Below are 27,884 nucleotides of genomic sequence, written 5' to 3' on the forward strand. Positions count from 1 at the left end.
ATTATTTTTCTCTAGGCCTTTTCTTTCTCATTTATAAAACGTTGCTGGTTAATCTCTTCAGTTCAGTTCAGTTCAGCCGCTCAGTTGTGTCCGACTCTTTGCAACCCCATGAATTGCCGCACGCCAGACTTCCCTGTCCATCACCATCTCCCGGAGTTCACCCAAACTCATGTCCATCGAATCGGTGATGCCATCCAGCCATCTCATCCTCTGTCATCCCCTTCTCCTCCTGCCCCCAATCCCTCCCAGCATCAGAGTCTTTACCAATGAGTCAACTCTTCACATGAGGTGGCCAAAGTACTGGAGTTTCAGTTTTAGCATCATTCTTTCCAAAGAACACCCAGGGCTGATCTCCTTTAGAATGGACTGGTTGGATCTCCTTGCAGTCCAAGGGACTCTCAAGAGTCTTCTCTAACACCACAGTTCAAAAGCATCAATTCTTCGGCGCTCAGCTTTCTTCATAGTCCAACTCTCACATCCATACATGACCACTGGAAAAACCATATCCTTGACTAGACGGACTTTAGTTGGCAAAGTAATGTCTCTGCTTTTGAATATGCTATCTAGGTTGGTCATAACTTTTCTTCCAAGGAGTAAGTGTCTCTTAATTTCATGGCTGCAGTCACCATCTGCAGTGATTTTGGAGCCCAGAAAAATAAAGTCTGACACTGTTTCCACTGTTTCTCCATCTATTTCCCATGAAGTGATGGGACCAGATGCCATGATCTTCATTTTCTGAATGTTGAGCTTTAAGCCAACTTTTTCACTCTCCACTTTCACTTTCATCAAGAGGCTCTTTAGTTCCTTTTCACTTTCTGCCATAAGGGTGGTGTCATCTGCATATCTGAGGTTATTGATATTTCTCCCGGCAATCTTAATTCCAGCTTGTGCTTCTTCCAGCCCAGCGTTTCTCATGATGTACTCTGCAAATAAGTTAAATAAGCAGGGTGACAATATACAGCCTTGACATACTCCTTTTCCTAATTGGAACCAGTCTGTTGTTCCATGTCCAGTTCTAACTATTGCTTCCTGACCTGCATATAGGTTTCTCAAGAAGCAGGTCAGGTGGTTGGGTATTCCCATCTCTTTCAGGATTTTCCACAGTTTATTGTGATCCACACAGTCAAAGTCTTTGGCATAGTCAATAAAGCAGAAATAGATGTTTTTCTAGAACTCTCTTGCTTTTTTGATGATCCAGTGGATGTTGGCAATTTGATCTCTGGTTCCTCTGCCTTTTCTAAAACCAGCTTGAACATCAGGAAGTTCACGGTTCACCTATTGCTGAAGCCTGGCTTGGAGAATTTTGAGCATTACTTTACTAGCGTGTGAGATGAGTGCAATTGTGCGGTAGTTTGAGCATTCTTTGGCATTGCCTTTCTTTGGGATTGGAATGAAAACTGACTTTTTCCAGCCCTGTGGCCACTGCTGAGTTTTCCAAATTTGCTGGCATATTGAGTGCAGCACTTTCACAGCATCATCTTTCAGGATTTGGAATAGCTCAACTGGAATTCCATCACCTCCACTAGCTTTGCTCGTAGTGATGCTTTCTAAGGCCCACTTGACTTCACATTCCAGGATTGTCTGGCTCTAGGTGAGTGATCATACCATCGTGATTATCCAAAAAAAGATGTCCTTTTCATTATAGGGGACTGGAATGCAAAAGTAGGAAGTCAAGAAACACCTGGAGTAACAGGCAAATTTGGCCTTGGAAAACTGAATAAAGCAGGGCAAAGGCTAATCTCTTAGTTGTTTTACAAACCAGAGATCTGTGGTAAAGGCTTGAAAGTCTTGACTGGGTGGGACAGCCCTTTCCTATCTGGCCACTAGAGGGTAGTAGAGCCCAGTCTCAGGGTACTGTGCAGGGGGGAGGGGGCCAGGGCGAGGGCTAGAGGAGAGATTGGGTTGGGGTGAGGGAAGAGATCTGGAACTTTGGAGAACTTTTCACTATTGAGTCCTAGGAAGAGTAATTCCTGATTTCATCTTGTCTCATGAACTCATACAGCACAAGGAAACAGGTACTGTGGCATCTGGAACTCAGAATTAAGGGCAGGGAGTTTCTCCTGATAAGATCCAGGGCAGAAGCTGCCCAGCCTTAGAAGCTGGATAGAGGTGAAGGGGGGGAGGAGTGAGAAGAACAGACTCCTGCCCCTCCCTGGTATCAGCCTTTTATTCAAGCCAGGTCCCTGAGCTGCTTCTTAACTCATCCCTGCAAGACCCAGGGAAGAATGAAGAGGCCCAGACCCACACTGACTAGATTTAGCTACAGGTGAGAATGCAGGCAGGTTTCTACTTCCAGCATTGCTGAGGTGGGACAGAAACAGGCCTTGTGTCTGTCGGGGCTGGGCTGTAAATGGGAGTGATGACTGCTTACTTTTGCCTTTGGTTTCTATAGCATCAGCTTAGTCCCCATCATGTCCCAGAAACCAAGGCCTTAGAGAGTGACTCGAGCTACAGTAGGGATGGAGGTGTCATTCAGGAACAGCACAGCAGGGCTTTTCCCACTCCAGATCCTAACTCTTGGTCCTTAGAGAAAAATAGCATGAAGAGGGTATGGGCAGGAACGTATGAGGACCTATTCCTTACCTATACCTTTAAGCCGAGACCCAGCAGTAGCTTTGAAAGTCCCTGCCCACCCAACTATAGCTTTCCCTGATTTTGGCAAAGGGGATCCTCAGTTTTCCAGATCGTGGTTAAAAAAAAAAATCATTACTAACATCCTTGGCTGAAATCTGAAAGTCAGTCTTTCCCTAAGGCTTCTAACTGGCTAATCTCCCAAATGCTGGATTCAAATCTGTCCTAAGATTTCACTGAGGACTCCTAAGATTTCAATGAGGAGCTGCCTTGAGGGTGGTGTCGTTTTGCTTTAACCGACCTGCCCTATATGCCCATTTTAGGCTCTTGCTTTTGCTTAAGTCTTTGGCGGTTCCGCCAGACTCATTTTCTGCTTCTCCTGGACACAACAGGGAACTCCCCACCCCAGGGGCCTTTCCAGCTCCTCTCTCCCAGCTTTGTTTTCCTTCTCCTCCCAGCTGCCACTCTGGGTCCTCAGCAGTCCGCATCTCACTTGAACATGCAGCCTGAACCTCACGTGCTCCTTAGCTGTTCCTGCCACTTCTGTATCTCTTCCAGTTCCACCTAGTAGTCAGAGGTGTCTGACATGTCCAATGGCATCCCAAACATAGACCTGGGGGAGGACTCCTTCCTCCCCTGGTTAGCCTGAATCAAGCCCGTATTTTGGAGGAAGAAAAAAAAAAAAAAAACTTGGAGAGGGGAAAAGAGGGGAAGAAGAAGGAGAGAAGAGAGGAAGAAAATAAACCAATTTGTGCTTGTCTGACACACACTTGACACTCCAGGACAGCATCTTAAGTGGTGTGTAATGACTCCATCTGGAGAAGGCAATGGCACCCCACTCCAGTAGTCTTGCCTGGAAAATCCCATGGACGGAGGAGCCTGGCAGGCTGCAGTTCATGGGGTCGCTAAGAGTCCGACACGACTGAGTGACTTCACTTTCACTTTTCACTTTCATGCATTGGAGAAGGAAATGGCAACCCACTCCAGTGATCTTGCCTGGAGAATTCCAGGGACGGGGGAGCCTGGTGGGGTGCCATCTATGGGGTCGCACAGAGTCAGACACGACTGAAGCGACTTAGCAGCAGCAGCAGCAGCAGCAATGGCTCCATCAATGGTAAAAAGCTGAAAGGGCATTAAGATAAAGTGAAGGGCACACCTGTGAGAGAATTGTGAGAAATAGGGAGAAGGGCTACCAGGGCTTCTCCTTCTCTGGACCTGCTTTCCACCTGCTAATAATATACAGGGACAACCTCTGTCCAGGAGTAGGGGGAGGGGCTGATCATCCTGAAAGTCTCAGAATCCTGATGTGACCCTATGACTTCAGTCTCCTCAGTTGGCTATTTCTGGCAAGCAAGGATCCCTGCAGCTCAGCTTTTCAGTCTCATATCTGTCCCAGCCCTAAATCTACACCCGCTTGTCTCAAACCTTCACAAAACTCTTAGTCTGTCTTTACCCTTCCATAACCCCATCTTCTTCCCCTGGAACCATCTCTGGTTCTCAGCATTGTCCAGTCACACAGAAAGCCAACAATTGGACCCTAGGGGTCTTAGTCACACTGTCAGGACTCTCAATTTCCTCTACCTACATCTCCCAGGCTGTCCTATCCTTCTGGCGGTGTCTCTGGCTCTTCCTTTTTTGTCCTCTGACCTTTCTACATTTTTCCCACAGCTCATTCTGGCTAGTTGATTTCCTGTCCCCATGCCTTCTTGGCCCCACTGACTCTTTGCTCAGCTCAGCCAGAATAAGGACATGGGCAAACGGAAGGCCAGAGGAATGACCAGGACCAGAGACTTCAAGAGGCCAGATCTTGAGTCGTGATTGAGACGTGAGTTGAAAGGAGTTTGAGAGAAAAGCAGAACTGTAAGCAGACTTGGGGTGGAGGGGAGTGAACATCAGGTGAGTTAGAGAATGATGGAGCAGTGGGATGAGGATGGGGAAGAACCTGAGCCATGGTGATACTGAGTAGCAAAGTATCAATGGGTCAAGTGAGTGGTGGAAATTGAGGGTGGAAGAGGGAAATACCTGAGTGATCCCAACAGTGGGCATGCAGGCATCCAGAAATGTCTCTTTAGGTCTTTCTGTCTGTTTCAGATTTTGTCTCAGCTTGTTGTCTCTTTGAATTACCCCTCTTCGATAACTTGTGAGTTTCTCCTTCCGTTTCTTTGTCTAAGTTTCAACCTGTATCACTGTGCCTTGAGGTCTCTCTCACCATTTCCACTTTGTGTTTTTCTCTCTGGATGTCTGTCTTTTGTCCCCCTGCCCTCTCTCTGCTGCTGAACAGAGCTGACCATCTGACTTTTCTGCAAGGAGCTCTGGAACCTTCTAGGGGTGACCAGGTTTCTCCCCTTTGGCTGTGTGCTAGAAATGTAGAAGCAGTTTGGGGTCCCTGGACACAGTCATAGGGACCTCATCATTGATCACTGATGAGGACCTAAGCGAGCTTCAATATATGGGGAGTAGTATTTCTCCACAGAGGACCTTCGTGTGTGGAGGCCTGGGCCCAGGGAGAGAAGCCGGCTAGAATGGGGAGATTAGACTCTAGTCCTTCTTCCTCTGCCTCTCCATATAGCCCATGGACCAGTGCTTCCTGATCTCACTGGTTATCACAGGCAAGGGACTCTTGCACTGTTTCTTGATCCCCAGCCCTTCTTCTATGCCACTTTTAGAGTTGAAGGAAAAACTGAGGTTCAGCAGGAAGGCTTTAAGATGAGGCTGGAGGGCAGTAACTAGGGATTTCTTCACAGAAAGCCTCAAGTACATCTTGGAATGTGTGGTGGAAGATGCTCAGGAGGGAGTCAGGGGCATGCTCTAACTGGGCTTCCACTCTGAAGCTTCCACTTCCACTCCCACTCTTCCTGCTTCTCCTGCAACTGGGACTTACCTCCTCCATCCTCAGCTCAAAAGCTCCCCGCCTGGCTATCTCTGGGACTGAAAACTGATGCAGGACAGGCCCAAGTCTCTGAGTGCAGTGGGAGCAAGACTAAGAACTAGTCCTGCTGCGGTGGGACTTTGGGGGTGTCTCGGAACCTGAAGGACCCAGTCCCTGCTTTCCAGGACCAGGCAGAGCGAGAAGCGGGAGCAAGACTAAGAACTAGTCCTGCTGCAGTGGGGCTTTGGGGGTGTCTCGGAACGTGAAGTACCCAGTCCCTGCTTTCCAGGACTAGGCAGAGCAAGAACCAGGGCACTTAGACTAGGGTTCCTCCACAGCTGCATGGCATCCTGGCCTCTGACCAGGGCAGCGATGCCTGCCTGCTGAGAGTTGAGCATGGTTGTGGAAACAGGTGGAGCTGCAGGTCTGATGTAACTTTGGGTCCTGGTGTGGAGAGAAAGGGCTTCTGAGGTGGCACTAGTGGTAAAGAACCCAGCTGCCAATGCAGGAGATGTAAGGGTCATAGGTTTGATCCCTGGATTGGGAAGATCCCCTGGAGGAGGGCATGGCAACTCACTCCAGTATTCTTGCCTGGAGAACCCCACGGACAGAGGTGGGCTACAGTTCATAGGGTCGCAAAGAGTCGGACACGACTGAAGTGACTTAGCACGCACGTGGGAAGGAGGGGATTCGAATTGAGGTGAGAGAGAGGTGAGTACTCCTGGATCATACAGAAGGAGGACTCTGCTAACAAATGTCATACTAAAATCCATCCTCCAATTACAGGAAACCCCAGATCCTACTGGTTCCCCTGATTCCTACCTCCTGCTCATGTCCTCTCAGCTTCTGCCTCTCTCATCTGACGATTGGCCTCTCCCCTCAGGCCCTTCCCTCCAGTCTCCCAGTCCTTTCAGGCTTCCTGGGTGTCATGATGTTTTTCTCCATCCACAGCCCCATATTCTGCTCTGCAGCTGTCCTGCCGCCCAGGGCCTGGTCCTGGGGTGATGCTATATCTCAGGGCCTCAGAAGGCTTTCCCCTGGGGAAGCCAAGCCAGGTGGTGTCAGAAACCCAGGCTGATGGCTGGGAAGTGGCAGTCTCTTTGGTGCAGAGAGGAGCCACACCCTCAGTATCTAAGCTGGATACCTGGAGACAAGTTTGAGAAACTAAGAGGCCAGATATTACCTAAAGATGTCCTGGTGGTATAGGCTCTGCATGTGGGGCTAGTCCCTGGGGGCTGTCTACATGTTTTCTAACAGGTGGGCTCCCTGGAAGGAGCCTGGTTCTTTCTGTGGTTGGGGGTGGGGACAGGAATGGGGAAATGCAGGGAAGCACAGTTTGGGGTCATCGCTAGAATCCATTCTCTCACTGAACTCTTTGGTCTCCACCTGAGCTTTGCCCTTTAAACCACTGCCATCTTCTCCTGCTCTTGTCAGCACTTGGAAGACTCTGATTTCCACAAGGGCTCCTACTCTTGTCCTTGGCCAGTCAGGACCTATTTCCAGAACCTTCTAAAAGTGCTAGTCCACCCAGAGACCAGGGCTTCCCTGGGGGCTCCATAGTAAAGAACCCACCTGCCAATGCAGGAGATGTGGGTTCGATCGCTGGGTGAGGAAAAATGCCCTGGAGGAGGAAATGGCAACCCACTCCAGTATTCTTGCTTGGAAAATCCTATGGACAGGGGAGCCTGGCAAGCGACCGTCCATGGGGTCACAAGAGTCAGACATGACTGAGCGACTGGGCAGGAGCACCCAGAGACCACAGAGTCAAAGAATGAAGGCATCTCTCTCTTTACCCACACTGTGGTCCCTGATTCTGTGATTATGTATTTACAGAAGCTTGGGGAGGTCCTGGGATGAACGCAAGGAGGAGGGGGCTCTGCACGCATCATCCTACTGAGAAATAGGACCCAAATATGTCTTATGCTCAGCTACTTCCTGACTCAGCTTCAGGGCTTTTTAGGAACAAGCAAATCCAGCCCCCTAAGCTCTAAGGGATGTTGTTGGGCAACAGGAAAGTGTGGTTGTTGTTAGGCAACAGGAAAGGATGGGGCTGGGTACTGGGGAATCAATGGACTCGCAGGATAGCCAGATAGGAACAGCACAGCGCATGGCAATGTTTAGAGGAAATCTCTTAGGAAGCAGGATGCCATCGTCCTGATACTTGGCGCAGTGAAGCTCCAGCCAGAGGGGAGCAAAGGCTCTTTTCAGAGGAGGAAAAGCTGCCAGAATATCGGGGTCACTGTCTAGCCCTCTGTGGGTGAACAGAGTCCCAGGGAGGAGCAGGAAAAGGGATCTTGAAGCTTCTACTGGAAATAGCCTTGGTCCTGAGGGATGGAGTCACGTCCCCTATCAGTAATCTTCCACTACAGCCTCAGTCAACCCCCTGACACTTCTCTGTACAAACCGCAGAAATAGCTTAATACCACACAAAGAAACAAAGCTGTATAGAAATGGAATGTAGACATTTCGTCCACCCTCATGCTTCCAACTAGTTCTGCTCGGCTTTATTGTCTGCTTTTGTCTCTTGCAAAGCCCAAGGGTCTCCCTGCCAGCCTCTGACTCTTTGACCTGGGATCTCACCTCAGACAAACAGGATATTACTCACTAAGAGGCCCTCTCATCTCCTCCTTCCCCCAACCCATCCTCCTGATACCCTCCTGATAGCTGATGCCCCACCCCAGCCCCTCCCATCCTGACCCACTCCCTTCTTCCCCTGCTCACTCAGTCTGACCCTCACTCTCACTCTTCTTCTCCTCCACACCACCCCACCCAGCCTTGGTCTTCCCTGACTCACCTCCAAGTCCCATTGACACAAACAAAAATTTCAGCACAACCCACTCCAACCGGTTTGGCTGAGGTGTGCGGCCTTCCGTGGAGACAGACACAGGTTACAAGCGGATGCTTGGACACATTAGACGTTGAACATCTGAAGTTAGACACACACAGAAAGCCCTGGGCATGGACATACAGAGACGTGCAGGGAACGCGTGATGGAGGGGTCTGGCGTGTTGTTATGCATCTGTCTCTCCTAACTGAGGGCGCTTGAGGCAGGGACCACATGATTTACACATCTTTATCCTCTGCCTGCGGCCTGGCGTGAGAAGGTGCTCACCAAATGTCTGTTGAATGAACTCAGGCATGCAGGCATGCCTTCAGTGATGCCAGTAGAACAATACACATGCTGAGGAGGCCACCTTGACTTGAATTATTCCCATTCTTAGGGCCCAGAATGTGGGTGGGAGGAGGGTAGGTAGTGAGGCATGAGGAGAATGGGGATTCAATGAGGGAGAGAGAACAGAAGAGAAACCACACACTTGTTTGCAAAGTCTTCTCCAAAAAATATTCCCTTCTGGCCCCAACCCTGGAATTTGCCTGTTGCAAGCTTCATCCCAGAAGAGTGCAGGCAAGGCCTAAGAATGAGGGCGTGTTCCCCAAGAGCATGGCCCATGTGAAATATACAGGACTGAGGACACAGCGGGCAGAGGGACTTGGAGACAGATACTTGTTGGAGGAGGAGGACACAGATCCCTACCTCCAGCAGAGGCCTGAAGTGACTTCCTGGCCCAGGTGCTCCCTTTCAGGCCCAGTGGTAGCCTTAGTCCTCCTTCCAAGGCCACCTCTGGTGTTTACTAGGACCTCAACATACCCATGAAAAAATATTTGGCACAGCCTGGCCTTGACAGCCCTGGTAAGTCCAGCGGGAGCCCAGTGCTCCATATGACTGGAACTGCAGGTGAGTGATGGAGGGCCCTAGACATCTTGACCGGCCACACCATGGATGTACTGTGAATGGAAAAGGTGAAAGGGATATAGGGACTGGGTGCCCACCTTGTGATCATACTGCTTTCCCACCACTGTGCCTCAGTTTCTCCTGGGGTTTCCTGGACCAGGAGGGGTGAATCCGTGGGAAGGAAAGGAGCTCCTCTGAAATCGTGCGATAGGATCCGAAGTGTGATAATTATAATTATAACACAGGGTGCTCCTCCCTCTTATTCCCCCCGGCTTTACCCCACCCCTGCCACTGTGGATCTCAAAGCTACATCGGGGTGGGGTTGCTCCCCTGGCACAGGTGAGTCCTGAAGAGGGGAAGGGGTTCACTCTGGCAGAGGTGGAGAGAAACAGGAGCTTTGGCATTCAGCCTGGTCCTCGTGGGAAATAGTTCTCTAAGAAGAGGTCACTGCCATGAACATTGTGAGATTTGGGATCTAGAGCCCCTGGAGTCATGGTCCAGAGTTGGGCTCATTGTCCAGAGGCAGGGTTAAAGTCTGGGTCGCTGACCAGGTCCGGGAGAGTCAGGATTTCCACTCCGTACCTGACCACCTTTTCTATCCATAATGTCATGCCTTCAACAAAAGTGCATCCAGTCCCCGTTAAGTGCTGTGGACTGTGCTAGCATGGATGATTGAGCCAAGATTACAAAACAAGCCTGACTTTCCAGGAGTTCACAGACTACAGTTCTCATCCCGTCCCTCATTTAACACATTTGCTGAATCCTTGGCACACAGCAGGCTTCAATCGATGCTTCTTGAATTGAAGCTTACAATTTAGTTAAGGAGATAAGATGTGCACAAATTATGAGTACGCAAGCTATAATAAAGGGACTAGCAGAGGCTGAGGAAGAACAGAAGGGAGAAAGATTAATTTTAGGTGGGAGGAACTGAGAAGGCTTCATGGAAAATGTGGCATCTGAGGTCAGCTTTGAAAGATGAGTAAGATTTTGACAGATGGAATCAGGAGTGTGTATGTATGTGTGTGTGTAAAATATTCTACATGAAATGACCCCCACCCCTGCACCTTGCTGTCCTTGACTCCTCCTGCCTGCCCCTCTCCAGACAAAAGGACCCTGCTGCAAGATTTTAACCTGTATACATTTCCTCCTCTCTCCTGTCTACCTGTATATATATATATATATATATATATATGTTTTAGCTCCAGTACATCAATGATCTTGCACCTCCCCTTCCCTTAGTTTTCAGGGAGTTGAGTTTGCCCCATTCTCTGGCTATCCCAGATAGGTCAGTAAGGTTTCGTGTAACTTGGCAGTAACATTATAGGCAACATGGAAACAGATGGTCTGACCAGTAAGAGTATACTTATAGGAATACAAGGACAGAGTATTTGAAATCGATTGTCCTTGCAAAGCCCAGACATGTGGCTTTGTTCAGTAACCATGGGGTAAATGGTTAAAGCAACCCCAGAGGTGGTGGAAAGGAGCCCCTTTCCGCTCAGGTGGTGCTGGTGCAGTGTGGGGACTCCTGACCAGTAGTGAGAAGGTGTTGACGCTGATGGAGAGTCCTGCTAGGGAGGCCAGCAATCTGTGGGGTTAATGCTTTGGTCAATCCCTTGGCTTCTCTTATGTCGGTGGGGAGGCTTTGGGGAGGCGGTCACTTAAGTTCCTTCTGAGGGGTCTCTGGGGCTTCCCCGGTGGCTCAGACGGTAAAAACTGCCTGCAAGGCAGAAGACCTGGGTTTCATCCCTGAGTTGGGAAGATCCCCTGAAGAAGGGAATGGCTACCAGTATTCTTGCCTTTTATCTAATTCCCTACCTCAAAGGTAGAGATGTCTCATACTACCTAAGCTGTGTCCTCCAGCAAGCCCCTTCCCCACTCTGGGCCTCTGTTTTCTCATCTAGTGGATGAAGTATTTGGGCAGTACTGTCCTCTATTCTGGTCTTCTCCGATTCTGGCTCGAAAGCTGAGCCCCTCTGGGAAGTTGGGGAACTCAGCAAAACCCAAGGGAAGGCAGCAAGACTGGCCGGGGTGCGGGACTACTGGCTTGCTTTCCACCCACAAGGGCCTTGCCCTGGTTCCTCCTGGCCAGGTGCCTCCCTCTTTGAGCCACCCTGGGCCTTTCCTACCCCTCCCCCAACCCGGCCCCTCCCGTCACAGCCCCTTCCACACACTGCCAGGTAAAGCCTGCAGCTGATGATGGGATCCCACACCCCCCCAGGTCTTTCCCTTATTCCCTCCCTCTGTGGCGCCCATTAGCCAGCCCGAGCCGTGGGGGCGGCGGCTGCCTAGTCTCCGTGCCAGGCCCAGCCCCCGGAGACGCACCTGTTCTGACCTGCTGAGCAGGTTCCCAAGTTTCTGCCTTCGTTGTTGGCCACGGCGTGGGAAGCAGCTCTGGGGGAGCTCGGAGCTCCCGATCACGGCTTCTTGGGGGTAGCTACAGCTGAGTGGGTGCAAGGGGGCTGGGTCCCCTAGCGGAGACCCCAGGGGGCAGGCAGGTGCGTCCCTGCCGGAGGACTCTGTAACTGCCTACCGTCTGGGTCGGTCCCTATCCAGCTCTCGAGCGGCTCCCAGGGAGACCTCGGTGGAACTTCAGAAACACTGGGCAGCTCTGCCTCCCGACCAATGCCTCTGTCCCTGGGAGCCGAGATGTGGGGTCCTGCGGCCTGGCTGCTGCTGCTGCTGCTCCTGGCGTCATTTACAGGTAGGACTTGCTTCAGGACCCTTGTTCCTGAGCCCAAGCCGACCAGGCACACACACACACACACATCCACACGCATGTACACGCGTGCACACATACACATTCCCTTCCTGTACTCTGAGCTGAGGAATCGGCTTCCCTCTTGCCTCTCCAGCTGCTACCAGGGCCCTCAGGAGAGCCACTGGAGCTCTTCTGTTTCATGTCCCTTTCCAGCCCCAGGCCAGGTCTCTGGGTCTGGGCTCCCTGACCACCTTAGCCAAAAGGCTGGAGCTGCCTCTGAGGGAAGAGATGTGGTAATCCAGTACAGGTGGCCAGGGAGGTGGAACTGGTGGGGACCCTTTTGCCCCAGGGTTTCGTAGAGATTCCCTCACCCACCCCCTGGGCTTCAGAATTGCTGACTGGGGCTGCAGCTGACTCAGGGCTGAGCTGGTTTCCCCAGTCATCAGGGTGTAGGATGCCTGATGTCCAGAGAATGGACAGGGTCTTTCTCTCCCCTCCTCTCTCCATGATGGCCCAGAATACCAGTTCTGTGGCACCTGTTGGGGGACTGTCGGGGAGCTGGAAGCTCTTTTCACTCTGGCCCCCCGTCTCTGAGCACACTATGAGGGGTGCTATTCCAAAGTAAGACGGCTACTTCCATGAGTGGAAGTGGGGCACCTTCTAGAGAGGGCATGGTCCTCTTTTCTTTATCCCTCGTCCTATTTTCTCAACTAGATGTCTTGGATCACTCCCGTCTAGCACTATGTACAGAAGATTAGAAATTATAGGAACTTATAATCTTCAGAGTGGGGGAGAGAGTGTGTGTGTGTGTGTCTGTAAGTGTGTGTATGCACAATGAAACCAGGGTAGGATACCTTAGGCTGTTCCCAAGGTAATGGACAACTGAGAAATCTTCCTCCTTAGAAAGACAGGGCCTCACCTACATACAACAGTTTGATTCCAAGTCCCAGGAGCAGTGGTGACGGAGCTGCAGTTGTCCAGCAGTGATTCTCCCTAACCTCCATCCCCACCTAAAGCTGTCAGGAGGAGTCAGACCTAGATGTGTGGATGGGTGGGGGCGGCTCTTGCTCTGATTTTCTAACAGAGGGGTCGTTGGCCCAGCCTCTAGCTGCAGGATACTGAGTTCTAAGCCCTGCCATCTCTCCCTCCCCTCCCCCCCCATCTTAATTCCCATCTTCCAGACAACTCTTCTCACTTGCTTAGGCCAACAGGGTGGGGCCTGGTTGCTGGGGCCAGGGCACTCAGCAGTCACTTTCCTGTAGGATCTACCCACACCTAAAGGATCTACCCACATCTAGAGAGTGGAGCCATGATGTCTCAGGACTCGGAAGGGATCAAAGAGAGCCAACTCCCTCAGGGAAGTTTCCAGGGGGAACTGAAAGAAATAGAAAGGCCAGCGAGATCTCAAGATTCCTCAGTGTTAGAAGCATAATGGGCGTTAGCGTCTTGGTCTTCCAACCCCTAAGTCATCGGAGCATAGCACCTCTGAGTGCTCACTAGGGAGAGCCAGGGCACTGGATGCTGGACATGCAACGCTTAGCAAGACATAGTCCCTGCCTTCTTTTTCCAGGACACAAAGCTGTTCTTTCTCAGAGAAGCCCATGGCAGGGACAGGAGACCCCTTATAGTTAGGGCATAACCCCAACCTTGTCTGGTGCCTGATGGACGGGTGCCGTGGCCAGGGAGGCAGCCTGGCTCCAGGGAAGCTGGCACCCAGGGAGCCACACTCAGCTGCTGTGACCTGCAGAGAGTGCTCTGCGGGCCAGAAGTCAGACCCCGGGTTCCCAGCCTGAGGAACAAGTGGGCCTACCTAACTGCCACCCCCATTCTGGCTCCCCTGTGGGCATCTCCTCAACGGCCCCCAGGAAACTGAAGTGTTCTTGTCTCTGAGAAAGCCTTGGACAGGAACCTTGGGAAATCAGGAGTTTGGGGTTCTGACCCCATTTCTGCAGTTAATTTGTTACACGACCTTGGGCTACTAAGAATCTAGACTTCAGGAGACCAAGAGGTAGGACCAGATGATCTATAAGGGCCTTCCAGCTCTGAGAGCCTGTGGCTGCGTGAACGTCCAGGCCCTGACTGAAGGAGGGTGCTGGGTGCTGGTAGAGGCAGTCCATCTGGCTATGGCGACAGAAGGGGGAAAGGTCCTGACCCCCTTTCTCAGCGGGGACCGGGGGTAGCTTTACCCTAGATACTGCCTTCCACCCTGCACTGCTGCAGATCTGTGTCCCACCAAGTCCTGGGTCATTAGTGCTCTGAGCCCCAGGGCCCTGCCCCACCCCTGTTAGGGAGAGGAGCCCAGGCTGGGGAGGCACCCCAACAACCACAGCTCTTTGTCTCTCCTTAATGGGATGAATTTCCGGGTGAGGTCTCCTCCCTTCTCCTTCCCATCTCCTGCCCTGGGGCTGAGGGACCCAAATCTGTAGATACCCTGCCAGTAGGGTCCTAGTTCCTAATCTTTGAGTCCAACTGAGCCCTGCAGGACCCCAGAGAACACAGGGTTCTCTGAATTCTGAAGTCTGGCCTCTGAGGGTTAGGATCAGCTTTCTGTCTGAAGTTAGTTTTCTAGAAAGGGAGGGACCCCATCCCTTTCTCTACTCCTATTTACAGAGGTGGGGGCAGGCCCTTTTCTGAAGGACCTACCCAAACCCCAGGGGAAGCCCAGAAAGGGAGGCAAGCATCCCTGCCCAAGGTGGGGAGCGCTAGGAGGATCCCAGGGAAGCCCTGTGGCCCCCAGTGACCTTAGTCCAACCCCAGTGTTTCAGGGAGCTGGGCCAAGGGGACCCCAGCCACAGAGATGGCAGTAAGAGATTCATAGGAGAGTCCACGGTCCCAGCCTCTAGACCTCAGCCTCGGGATCCTGGGGCCCTCCAAGCAGGATGAAGGGAGGTCAGCCACGGTGGGAGCAAGCCTAGTGAAGAGAGAATGCCTGGGCCTTCTGGACTCCCAAACTTGCCCTTCTGCTGACCAAAGTCTAGGCAGACAGAAGGGATGGGGTGGGGTGGGGAGCTGAGTCAGGAGGGAAGGGAGGAGAGAAGCCTAGGGGCTGAATCTGGGAACAGAATCTAAACTGAGAAGGTCAAGTTCAGAACTGGGGTCCAGCCACAGAGCTGGAGGAGGAGGGCTGTGCCTGAGGGGGAGGGGACAAGACCACTTTTTCACTGGACAGGGAGCCTCAGGCTTCAGATGCTTTCCCCACAGTTCTCAGGCCACCCCCCACACACACCCCCTTGCCTTTAAAACTGGTTGGCTGTCCTGAGAGCTGGGTTGAGGCTGTGATTTGGGGTGGGGCAGAGCTGGCCACACTTGCAGAGGTGGGGGAGGGGTGGCTGGCTGGCAGGATTGGGGAGGGGGTTAGGATCCCAGGGGTTTGGGAGAAGTTGAATTCTGGGTCTCCCACCCACAGTGTGGCTGTTGTGGTGACTCAGCCAGGCTCAGACTCTGGCTCCGGGGGGTTTAGGGGACTTATCTGTGCTGGGAGCCGTGTCTGGGCCGGAGCCGGGGCTGCCTCAAGGCCCGTCCTCCCCCATTGTTCTCACCTCCCTTTGTGATTGGTGTGGCCCCCCTCCCCAGACACTAATCTGTGGTGGGCGCTTTGCCCGGGTTGGGAAGCTCTCACTAAGCTGAGGGGCTTAGGACAATGGAGGGTAAGCAAGGGAGGTGGAGGAAGGCAGAGAGAGAATCTGCTGGTTTTCAAAGTTCCAAGGCCAAGGTTATGGGGCAGAGGGAAGGATGGAAGGAAAAAAAGTTGGGTTGTTTATATAAATGGTCCTGAATAAGGGGCTTCAGGGGTCCCTTCCCAGGTCCTTTCTTACCCCAAACTCACCCACACATTCCAGCTCTTTCTTGGGGAGGCTGCTGTTGTGGGGTGAGGAGAGGCAAGAGTTAACAAAGGAGAATGAGACCCTATTCAGCCCAGCCCGCTCCCCCTAGCCCCAGGTAGGATCCCCCTCCTCCTTCCCAGCAAACCTCCACCAGACAACCCTCACCCCAGGCCTGCAGCGAGAGCTGGTTTTTCTGGTGGCGGCAGCAGCAGAGACCTGACAGAGATTCCCAGGGAGAGGCCTCCTTGAGGGGCCAGAGGTACTGGGGGGGCCTGGGGCGTGACTGGAGGGGCTGAGAAAGGTGGGGGTCCTTCCAGTAGGAACCTGAGGAGCAAGGGTAGAGAGCTTTTGTTTTGTTCTGTGGGGTAGTCCTTGATGACAATTTCCCATCACCCCAGAGGGACAGTGACCTCATCTCTGGGTCCCTCTGCCTGAGATGAATCTGCCTCAAGTCTGGGGTGAGGAGGGGAGGGGTGCCTGGGCGACACTCCAGTGGGTGCAGAGACAAAGGCCCCGAGCCACACACCACTGACCAAAGGCAGCTGAGACAGACAACTATGCGGAAGCTAAGAGAAACCAACATGAAAATATTTACTATGTGTGCGCATTACAGACATGCCTTTTCAAGCCTTGCTCTGATGCTGACAAGCACACATGCACTCCTGAAGAGAAAAAGTGGACCCATATATGTGGGAAACACCCCCAAGTTCATGAGAAGAGGCAGCCTCTCCTGCATGTGAACCAGAACTGAGACTCACCAGGCCCTCACCCAAAGACGGACACCAGACACATAGAGCTCACACTGCCTCCCTTCCTCCTCCTCCTAGACCCACCTCCAGGACCCCACTGTGTACCCCTAGATGCCCCCAGATCTAGATGCCCCTAGATGCAGTGTGGATGCTGATGGAGAAAGCCTCTGCAGAAAGGAAGCCACCTGCCGGAGAGATGCAGGAGAGCTGCCACTGCCAGCCTCAGTCTCCCCTCCGGACATCAGAGGCCAGGCCTCACGCAGAGAGGAGAGCTGGGGCACAGGGTAGGGAGAAGGCAGCCAGCCCAGGCCGGGAACGGAGGGCCTGTCTGGGAGCAGGTGGGGTACACAGAGGGCAGGGCCCCAAAGAGGCCCGTGGGGGCCTGGCCAGGGGTGGGGGAAGACCAGGGCAGGGATCCCGTCCGGCCAGTCGGGCCTGTTCTCTGCCTTGCGCAAGGTGGTGGCTGGTGGCGGCTGTGGCTAGGCTGGCTGTGCAGCAGCGGCTGAATCACCAAGGCTCCTGACCAGCGTCCTGGTGCTCCCAGGAGGAGGGGAGGGGAGAGTCAGAGGGCGGGGTGCTCAGCCAGCAGAGTCCACCAGCCTCAGCAAACAGTCTGCAGCAGAAGGGTCCGTGGGCTTGGCCTGGCCACTACATGCCCGCAGGGTGACCTCACCAGGCAGGCGGTGTGTCTCCTTTGCTCTGGTGACATCATCATGCTGACGCCGGGCGGGCACTGGGTGGGGGAGAGAAGGAGGAGGCAGTGCTGGTCTGCCCTACCCTGGGAGTCTCAGCTTCTGGGTCTGCCTACTGGGCCCAAGTTCTCTTGTCCTTCTCTTGCAGGCTGTGTGTGTGTGTGTGTGTGTGTGTGTAAGTGAAGGAGGGTGTTGCTCAAGCTGAGATGCTCCCAGTAAATAGTGAATTTAGGACAATGGAGAGATGTGGGAGAGACCCAGAAGGGACTTTCCAGTTTTACTGGGTTCCTCATCCTGCAAAGTTTGGGTTTATCACTTGGTATCATGGGGATCATGGAGCCACAGGTAGGGATGTGGAGGATCGGACTCAGACATGTGCTAGGGACTCGATGCATGTTGTACGCTAAGAAGGTATTTTTGGTGGGGAAATGTGATTAGCGGTGGGGAGGGGCTAGTTGCTTGACAAGTATAGGAATGAGGATGCCATCTGATATTGTTCCAGGAGTAGGCTTTGGAAGGGTTTGAGTGTCTCTTAGTGGAGCAGGGCTTGGATTCCCTGTGACCTGCATGGACATTAATCTCAAGCCCACCTTCAGCCCTTCCTTGGCAGCCCTGCTCCCTCTGGTGCCAGGAGGAGGTGCCTGGGAGGGGTGACAGGTGGTTAGCTGGACTCCTTGGCTGGGCTGGGTGGGACCAACATCAGCTTGGGCAGGTCAGGGCCCTGGTATCTGGCCCTTCAGGTCTGTCCCGTCCCATTCGGGCCCTCCCAGCTCCCAACAGCACCCTCCCTCCCTCTTCCCGTTTGCAGGGCCGTGGGACCCTTCCTCTGTCCCATGCTCTGCCTCACTGGGACCCTCTGGCCACTCTAGTGGGGCTTCATTTTCTCCCCCCATGTCTGATTCCCTCCACCCTCTACTTTCACCCTAGGTCCAGTCTGGAGGTACTCCCTTTGGCAGAGAACCCAGCTAGCTAGCCTATTGTGTCTCCACCCTAAGGTTGCCATGCTAAACCCCTCCCTGCCCAACCCAACCAAAGACTGCACATTCCTCCTCATTCTACCCTTTCCTTCTTCCGCCTGTCTCTCACATTCATTCATTCATCCACTCATCCACTCATTCAGTCAGTCAATAAATAATAATTGAGTACCAGTTATATGCCAGGAATGCAGACCACTGAGCACTGAATCAGAAGCCATGTTTGCATATGTGATGTGAGATCCAGTTTATACCCTTGAGGTTCTCAGTCTGGTGGAAGAGGCAGACGAGAAAACAGCAAATACAATCTGTGGTATCAACAAATGCAGTCAGTCTGTAATGGGTCAACGCAGGATGCTAGAGAGAGAACGGAGGAAGGGCAATCACCCAGCCTCAGGTGGGGGTGGGGGAAGGGAGGACTCTGGGAGGAAGTGATGTCTAAGCAGAGTCTTTAAGGATGAGTAGGAGTCACCCAGACGGTGATGAGTAGGAGCTACCAGACATAGGGAGGAGGGCGTTCCAGGCAGGATCACAGCATGAGCAAGGTGAAGGCCAGCAGGCTGTGTGAAGTGCTGGCCAGAGGTAGGAGCTTTGAACTTTGGGGAATTACTGGACATGGATCCCCAAGCAAGGCGCTCTCACCATTCCAGAGAGCCTTCATTCTGCCCACAGCCCTCTGCCCCCAGCCCTGTTTCATGCACTTTATTCCACAACTTCAAATCTCCTTCTTCCCAGCCTCGAGCTTCTCTGGCCCTACCTCCCTCATAAGTTACTCATTCTAGAAACCTAGGAGTTGTCTTTGAGCCTTTCCTCTTTCTGGTCAGTGAGCAAGCCCTGCTGAGCTTCTCCTGGAACTGTCCCCTCCTCTTGGCAGCACCGTGCAGGATGCCAGCAGGGTCCTAATGTGTCTCCTGCCCTCAGTCTCTCTTTCCAGTCGGGGGGCACACGACCACTGGCTTAATGCTCTAGTGACTCCGTATTTCCCCTGGCCAAATCTGAATTCCTTTGCCTGGTGTGGAAGGTCCTGGCTGATTTTGCTGTGACCAGATGTCCCACTCCCACTCAACACACACGCCTTGCCTTAGTGTGTCCTCTCCTCTTGGCTTCCTGAACCAGCCAGACTCTCCACCTCCCTGGGGTTTGCCCACCTTGGGCCCTTACCTGGGATCCCTTTCCAGTTCTCACCCCTCCTGATTCTACCCACCTCATGCATGAGGCCCTCCTACCTGAATCAGGACCACTGTGACTAGCCTATCCCGTAACTAACCTGCAACACACCACTAACCACTAAATAAGAAACCATCACACATATTTCCATAGATGTTTCCATACATATCTCTTCCCCAGAAGAACTCAGATTCTTTAAGTGCAGGACATGCATCCTTCTTTGCTGATAAGGCTACATGATAGATCTCCCTGAGGGCTTCATACTGTTCCTTATCAATGCACATAACACTCACCTTTCAACCCTGGTCCCCACCTCCAGTCCTCTGCTTCTGGTTCATGGTTCTAACCCTGTTATGTATCTGTCCTGACCTCTTCCCTCTGGGCCTCTGACCCTGGGCCTTTCTACCTTCAATGACTTGCTCATTCCTGTCTCTGAGTCTTGGTTCATGCCATTCCTCCCACATAGCATACCTTCTTCTCTCTGGGAACCCAGGTCTCTCATCCTCTTATCTTCAAACCATGAAAAGAATGTTCCAAAGTGCCTGTTGGGATGGACCCTTCCTACACCACGTGCCTCATCCCAGACACCAACTCTTCTCGACCCTTGCCTTGGCTCCTGGTCACTTTCTGAAAGCATTCTCTTTCCCTCTCTTGGTAGGTTAAGCCTTCTGTGAAAGTCTGTCCATGGCTTCCAGGTCTTTGTGGCATAAAATGCATTTCCCTGAGCTCCCAGAGGGCAGAGGCTGGGTCTCTTCTCCTGTTATAGCTGCCCACCTTACAACTGCTCAGGATAGGATCCAGGGCTGAGAGAGGGTGTGACACTTCCATATACCATCTGTGTGGCCTTAGGCAAGTCACTTCCTCTCTTTGGGTCTCAGTTTCCTCATCTGTTAAAGAGCGATAATAACACCTACCTCTTGGGAATGGTTTGTGGATCTAATGAGGTAATGGACAGAACGCGCTTTGCAAGCATAAAATGCTCCAGGAGTTCTGGGCTGCTTTTGCTGACATTATCATTATGAATAAGTGTTCCCCAGCTCCGGCAGCGCCCCTAATCCTGGCTGCTTCTGTCTGCCCTCTGCAGGTCAGCGCCTTGCTGGTGAGCTGGAGACCTCGGACCTGGTGACTGTGGTGTTGGGCCAGGATGCCAAGCTGCCCTGCTTCTACCGAGGGGATCCGGGCGAGCAGGTGGAGCAGGTGGCATGGGCTCGCGTGGATGCGGGCGAGGGCGGCCGGGAACTGGCACTGCTGAACTCCAAATACGGGCTGCACGTGAGCTCAGCCTACGAGGGCCGCGTGGAACAGCCGCCGCCCCCACGGAACCCCCTGGATGGTGCGGTACTGCTGCGCAATGCGGTGCAGGCTGACGAAGGCGAGTACGAGTGTCGCGTCAGCACCTTCCCTGCTGGAAGCTTCCAGGCGCGGCTGCGGCTCCGCGTTTTGGGTAAGTGAGGCCAGTTGCCAGAGACGCCAGAACCTCAGGCCCTGGGTCTTGGAGGGCAGAGCCAGAGGCAGGGGGATGCAGAGATGAATGGGGTGGGGTCGAAACAGGAAGAGGTGGGGTCCTGTGGGACTGAGAGAGCTTCATTTAGCCCATCCACCCCCACCCCAATCCAGAGATTGTTTTCAGGTGACCCCAAAAGCTTGATATGGCTTGATCAGCCTTGGGGAAGAATCCATTTATTAGGCTGGTCTTCCTTCTATGGACCTGAAATCTCCCTCTTGGTTACTCTCACCCTCTGCAGCGAGATGACACAGCCTTCTCTCTTCCGCACAACAAACAGCCTCTCCACTAGATGTGGAGCTCTGTCATGCCTCACTCAAATCTCTTCTTCAAGCTAAATTTACTAGTTTCTGCAACAGTTCTACCAGACACACTCATTCAGAGCCTCCCTCATCCTCCTGGGCTCCATTTAAAATACTGGGCCTAGACATGGACACACAGGCCCAGCTCTGCCCACAGTGGCTGTGCATGACCAGTGGGGCTCATGCCTTCCCTGATCCTGACCTTCAGGGATCCACAATTGCCTTGTAAACCACCTCTTGGCACTGTGGACTCTCATGGTCAACGGATGCCCTGGACTTATGGTCAAGTCAAGTCTTTTCCATTCTGGGCTTGAACTGTTAATGTTATGAAGATAAAAATGAAGACCTTCATAGCTTTCCTTTATCCACATGAAATTTAGTAATACCAGCCATAGTAAAAAAACCTGAGTGTGAATCTTGGCTTCACCACCCCATAGCTAATGATCTGGACTGAATCATTTAACCTCCCTGAGCTTCAGTTTCTTCAGCTATGAAATAAGGATAATAATACGTACTTCATGTCTGTTGACAGGATTAAAAGAAATAACGTTTGTAAAGTGTTGCGCACAGTACTGGGCACATAGTCAGTGCTTTAAAAATAGTGGCTATTACTATTATTATAATATAGATGTTATCTTGTTAGTTTTTAAATTACCTCATTATTTTTATTAAAAAAATGACCCATACTCATTGTAAATAATTCAAACAGTGGAGAAAGGTACAAAGTCAGTTGAAATTCTACCACTTATTTGACATCTCTGTTGATAATATAAAAGAAGAAAACACTAGACTGAACTGGGATGGGGTGGGGCCTCCTAACCGGGGTTGTGAAGATGATCTCCGCCTCCCCTTATCTGCAGTGCCTCCCTTGCCCTCGCTGAATCCTGGTCCGCCTCTAGAAGAGGGCCAGGGCCTGACACTGGCAGCCTCCTGCACGGCAGAGGGCAGCCCGGCCCCCAGCGTTACCTGGGACACAGAAGTCAAGGGCACAGCATCCCACCGCTCCTTCACACACTCCCGCTCAGCTGCCGTCACTTCAGAATTCCATCTGGTGCCCAGCCGCAGCATGAATGGACAGCCACTTACCTGCGTGGTATCCCACCCTGGCCTGCTCCAGGACCAACGGATCACCCACATCCTCCAAGTGGCCTGTGAGTACTTGGGTAGGGCACCCCCATGGGCTCCAGGAAGATGGGTGAGATCCTGAGAGACCCTGAGGCCCGCCAGTCTGGCCAGCCTGGATCCTACAGGGCATGCTGTGTGGCCAAGAGAGCACCAGTCCAAGGTGTAACACCTGGAGCCCATCCCAGATGACCTTGGCAAATCACTCCCTGACCTTCAGAGTCCTCCTGCTTACAAAGGAGCTTGCCCCGTTTTACAGGTTTCAGGGAGGTCAGATATAAATATGGAATTGAAAGAATTTTGTGAAATAGTTTAGGATTTGAAGACAGATGGACTTGGAATGCACCCTAGTTCTGCTATTTACCAGCTGTTACTCAGTCAAGATTCATTTTCTTCGTTAGCAGAAGGAGAGTAATTATATCAACTTTACAGGGTCCTGATGGGAATTAGAAACCACAAATGCAAAGCCTCTCACACGGCGCTTAGTGTATGGATGGTGCCAGGTCAATGGCAGATGTTGTTTTCCTGGCATTAGACTTCACGCCTCTGTGAGGGATGGTACTGGTTTCTACTCATACTAAGATAGCATTTGGCACAAAGTAGGTCCTCAACATATGTTTGTTAAAGAAATGAGCGAGCCGGAAATTCCCTGGTGGTCCAGTGGTTAGGACTGCACTATTTCCTTGCCGAGGACCTGGGTTTGATCCTTGATCTGGGAAAGTAAGATCCCACAAGCTGTGCTACACAGTCAGGGAAAATAAAAAAGAAATGAAGGAACTAGGAGGATGGTTAAACCTTTGAAGACTCAGGGAGGGGTTTTGCTGAGCACCTGTTCTGTGACTGGCACTATGCTAGGGCCCACAGGGGATTCAAAAGGTGTTGCCACGCTGCTATGCAGAGGAACGTATAGGCTCGCTGCACAGGTAAACCAGCGTGGACTCTCTGAACTCAGGGGACGGAGCTGTCAGCAGAGTGGGGCTGGGCTAGGTTGGGCCACAGATGGGAAGGACAGGGAAGGGCAGGGAGAGGCCATTCCAGGCAGGGTGAGGCCTGGGGCCGGGGGTCTTCGAGGAAGAGCATCACTCCCATTCTCTCTCCTCCCACCTTTCATTCCAGTCCTTGCGGAAGCCTCTGTGAGGGGCCTTGAAGACCGAAAGCTGTGGCAGGTTGGCAGAGAAGGGGCTATGCTCAAGTGCTTGAGTGAAGGGCAGCCCCCACCCTCGTACAACTGGACACGGTAAGGGCCAAGCTTGAGACTGGGATCCTTCCCTCGGGAACAACACGTACTCATCACGAACTGGGGCAATATAATCTGAGACCCAAATAAATTGGGTCACATGTTCAGACCAATACAAGAATACGCATGGTCACCAAACATTATTATTGGCTTACACCAGGGAGTGTGGGATACATGGCGATGCGTAGGGAGTTAGCTAATAAGTGCTTGGCTTTTCCCCTTAACTTTAAAATTATGGAATATAATACAGTATTTAAATGTTAACACTTTTTATGTAAGTGCCTCAAGTGGATAAGACAAAAAGATACAGCTGACTATGACTGTTGTTAAAGCACCACTGTTATAACCGCTGTCACATTGCCAGCACCTTAGAAGCACCCTCCCATCTCTGCTAGTTCCCTGGCTTTTTTCCAGGGTCTGAGATGTCCAGAGAATCAGGGAGGGGGTCAGGGGAACATGTGTGTGAGCCCATGACAGGCATGCTCTCACATATGAGCGGATGAGCCATGTATGTGGCCTTGTGCCTGGGGCTCTGTTCATGTACCCTACCATGCGATGTCAGGGGTATGGGGGCATGCAGTCACGTTTTTCCAAGTGCATCTGAGCCCAAATAGGAATGGAAAGTCCTGTCGTACGGACTTTATGCCATGTGGACCTGGTGCTCAGTGCTGAGTGACGTGATGCCCACAGGAGCATGTGAGATGGTGTGCGTGTGGATCTTCCCCGAGTGTGTGTGGGGGTGCCCAGGTCAGGCTGGGCGGCAGGGAGAAGGGGCCTCTGCCTAGACCTGCCTATAGGAGGGAGGGGCACCGTGGGAACAGCCGGTGGCTCTGGGTGACGTCATGGGGGAGGGAGGTGGAGAGCTGCCTGGGCACGTTGGATGTGGCAGCCTCAGCCCGCCCATCAGCTTCCCTGTCCTCCAGGCTGGACGGGCCTCTGCCCAGTGGGGTACGAGCAGAAGGAGACACCCTGGGCTTCCCCACACTGACCCCTGAGCACAGTGGCACATACGTCTGCCGTGTCAGCAATGCACTCTCCTCAAGGGATTCTCAGGTGGTGGTGGATGTTCTTGGTAAGCACGGGGGCAAAGGCTGGGACCTGGGCCAGGGGCCTGGTGGGGTCAACGGGAAGCAGGACAGAGTGAACTGGGAGAGTGTTTATTTGGAGGGGTCGGGACTGTGTGTATTTCTCAGAGGTCAGGCTGAGGGTGTGGTCTGGGATGTGTCTCGAGCGGACAGGGTGGGGCGGGCCGGAGATCTGGACGTCTGCCTTAGAGCGCGGCCTGCCCCCAGCAGACCCCGAGGACGCCCCCGGGAAGCAGGTGGACCTCGTGTCGGCCTCCGTGGTGGTGGTGGGCGTGATCGCCGCGCTCTTGTTCTGCCTTCTCGTGGTGGTCGTGGTGCTCATGTCCCGATACCATCGGCGCAAGGCCCAGCAGATGACCCAGAAATAGTGAGTACTGGCCCCTCCCGGGCGGGTGAGGTCAGCGGGGAGCAGAGAGGAGACAAGCAGGAGGTGGGCCAGGACTGAGGAGCGAGAGGAGGAGCTTGTGGACCAGAGGTAGGCAGAGTCTCCTGGGAGGTGAGAAAGACCTGGGGGCCTGGACCGCAGCTGGGTGAGGGGAGCCACGCTGCCCGAGTGAGGGCAGATCCACATGCGAGGGTGTCACACGCACGGGCACATACACGGCACCAGGCACACACACTCTGCAGCCACACCGCCACCTGCAGCCACGCGCTCACACTTGCAGGGACGGCCCAGTGCCCACACCCTCCAGCCCCAGCTCATAGAGGCGCCGCCAGCCTAGGTTGGCCTTGGGAGGCTACCACTACCCTCAGCTCCTGACGAGGGGGTGTCTTCCCAGTGAGGAGGAGCTGACCCTGACCAGGGAGAACTCCATCCGGAGGCTGCATTCCCATCACTCGGACCCCAGAAACCAGGTGTGTGCCCCAGGGTCGCAGGTGTTCGTGGGGCTGGGGCCCCTCTGCAGGTCAGAAGCGTAGGAGGGTTGCACTGGGGGGAAGTGGCGGGGTGGGCAGCGCTTCTTTGGGTCTGCTGGCTCACTTAGAAAGCCCTCTTCATCACTGGCCTCGAGGTCGCTCTGGGAAGCCATGGTTAGCACTGGTGTCAGGGTGGGGTCAAGGTCAGGGTGGGGGAATGAGGATGTCTGTGGGGCGGGGGAAGGTGACTAGGGAGGCGCCTGAGCCCCGTCCTGACTCCTCCCCGTGTCCGGGCCCTGCAGCCGGAGGAGAGTGTAGGGCTGAGAGCCGAGGGCCACCCCGATAGTCTCAAGGACAACAGTAGCTGCTCTGTGATGGTGAGGCCCCCGGCCCCACCGGTGTCCCCAGCACTCTGCTCAGGCCCCTCTCCCGGCCCCCGATGTGGTGCGTCAGCAGCCCCTCCACCAGCCCCCTTGCTGAGACTCACGCTGCCCGCCTGCCTCCCCCCACACCCCCAGCTATGCCCTTACGCCTTCGTTCTCTAGTTGCCCCTTCCCCACACCTAACATTCACTCCTGTCCATCGCTGAGCCGCTGAGCAACCGTAACCCCTGCTTGTGCCTGACCTCTGGCCCCACCGTGCCCCAGCCAGCCCCCTTACGCGTGGCCGCCCCGCCCAGGCTCCTGACTCGCCCCCTGCCCTTGGTCTCCAGAGTGAAGAGCCGGAGGGCCGCAGTTACTCCACGCTGACCACAGTGAGGGAGATTGAAACGCAGACCGAGCTGCCGTCTCCAGGCCCTGGGCGGGCAGAGGAGGAGGAGGATCGGGATGAAGGCATCAAGCAGGCCATGAACCATTTTGTTCAGGAGAACGGGACCCTGCGGGCCAAGCCCACGGGCAATGGCATCTACATCAACGGGCGGGGGCATCTGGTCTGACCCAGGCTTACCTCCGTCCCCTAAGCCTGGCTCCCTCTGCTGACAGGGAAGCCTTCAGCTCATCCCCAGGGGGGCCTCCCTACACACTCTTTTCTTGAGGAAGATGCTCCCCATCCCACTGACTGCTTGATCTCCAGTCCTTCCAGTCCTTCCGTTGGAAAATGGAAGGGCTCTGCTGGTTGAGTCCCTCCCACAGTGTGTGCAGGTCGCTGTGTGTGCATGTGTCCTTGTTTGAGTGTGTGCTGCGTGTGTGTGCAGGGGTGACTGTGCCCGTGGTGTGCGTCATGCTGTCACAAGTGAGCTGTATCACCCAGTTCGGTGGCAATATGGGGGGTACGTCACGGGGATGGGCTTGTGTGTCGTGCAGCCGTGGGACCTTTGCCTGTAAAATGCAGGTGTTTTCCTCAGACCCCAGAGCAGTATTAATGATGCAGAGGTTCGAGGCGGGAGGTGGAGACTTTGGCCAGATCCAGGTGTGCGGGCATAGCTGGAGCTGGAATCTGGCCTCCTGAGTTGGGGAGCAGGGCTCCCACCACTTGGGACCCGCTGGGGCAAGTGTGAAGCGGTGGCCGGGGTTCGCCGGAAGCTCAAACTGCCCTCTGGTGGTCTCTAGCCCTGTTGCATGTACATATTTTCTGTAAATAAGCCTGCACAGGGGAGCTTCTTTAAGGAATATTGCCCCAAACTCATTAAGAGAAAAGACTTTTTAAAAAACTTTGGACTCATCTGGATGTTTGTCGTTACAAGGATTGCTTAAAGAGTCATCAGCCTACATAGGAATCCAGCAAAGCTAGGCCTTGCTCAGCCTGACCCCGGGAGGTTAATTCCTATGGTTCAAGGTGCTCCTTCTGAGTCATCTTAGTCTGGACAGCCTTCTGGGAAGGAGACTAAGATCTGATGGAGTTTGGAGGCGCGTGTGCCCCACAGTTACTGGTAACGGGAGGACAAGTAAGGTCCTTGGCCCTAGCGGTTCCTCGGCTCTTCCTCTAGGCTCATGGTTTCTTAGTTGCGTGCACAGGTGTTTGTGGTCCCGTGGTGAGGGGGTCACTAGGACTTGGTGACAAGGGCTCCTGGTTTAGTCATGGTGTAGGGGACAGAGAATAGTGATAATAGAACCAGGGAGGGTGGGAGTTCAAGTGAGGTGAAGGAGCTACTGGCAGCAAGAATATCCCCTTTTCCCCAGGGGTCTCCGGGTCACTAACTTGGGGCTCTTCCAGCAGTTTCGCTGGGTGGGGGCTGGGATTAGATGAGGTCCCTTTTTGCCTGCCTGATCCAAATACATTCAACCAGGATACCTAGATTTAGTGCCAAACCCTGTTCAGCCTGAACTCTGCTGGATTTCTGACCAAAGGAGGGTCTCTCATCCCCTGCTCTCCAGCCACCCAGGACTTTGCATGTGGAACCTGAAGATAATGGAATTCTAGTATGTACATTTTGTGTAAATATGTGCATAGTTGTACATAAATGATATTCTGTTTTTAAATAAACAGATAAAACCTGTTCTTTCTGGTTCCTGTCTTGCTCCCTGAATGGTGTAAATCCTGAATACTGAATACTCTTCTGTCTCA

The 27,884-nt window shown here is 53.2% G+C and overlaps 1 protein-coding gene across 4 annotated transcripts; it reads left to right on the top strand.

The window, feature by feature from the left end:
* Positions 1–11,527: 11,527 nt before the first annotated feature.
* Positions 11,528–27,816, top strand: NECTIN4 (nectin cell adhesion molecule 4). Of its 4 annotated transcripts, XM_010802749.4 has the most exons (10): positions 11,528–11,600; positions 11,724–11,871; positions 20,359–20,718; positions 21,941–22,231; positions 23,319–23,439; positions 24,363–24,511; positions 24,735–24,891; positions 25,304–25,379; positions 25,682–25,756; positions 26,092–27,816. In XM_010802749.4, the coding sequence occupies exons 2-10, from the start codon at positions 11,793–11,795 to the stop codon at positions 26,314–26,316; spliced, it is 1,533 nt and encodes a 510-aa protein (XP_010801051.1). In that variant the 5' UTR covers positions 11,528–11,600; positions 11,724–11,792; the 3' UTR covers positions 26,317–27,816.
* The last annotated feature ends 68 nt before the right edge of the window (positions 27,817–27,884 follow it).

This window comes from Bos taurus, chromosome 3, assembly GCF_002263795.3.
Source record: "Bos taurus isolate L1 Dominette 01449 registration number 42190680 breed Hereford chromosome 3, ARS-UCD2.0, whole genome shotgun sequence".
NCBI lineage: Eukaryota > Metazoa > Chordata > Mammalia > Artiodactyla > Bovidae > Bos > Bos taurus.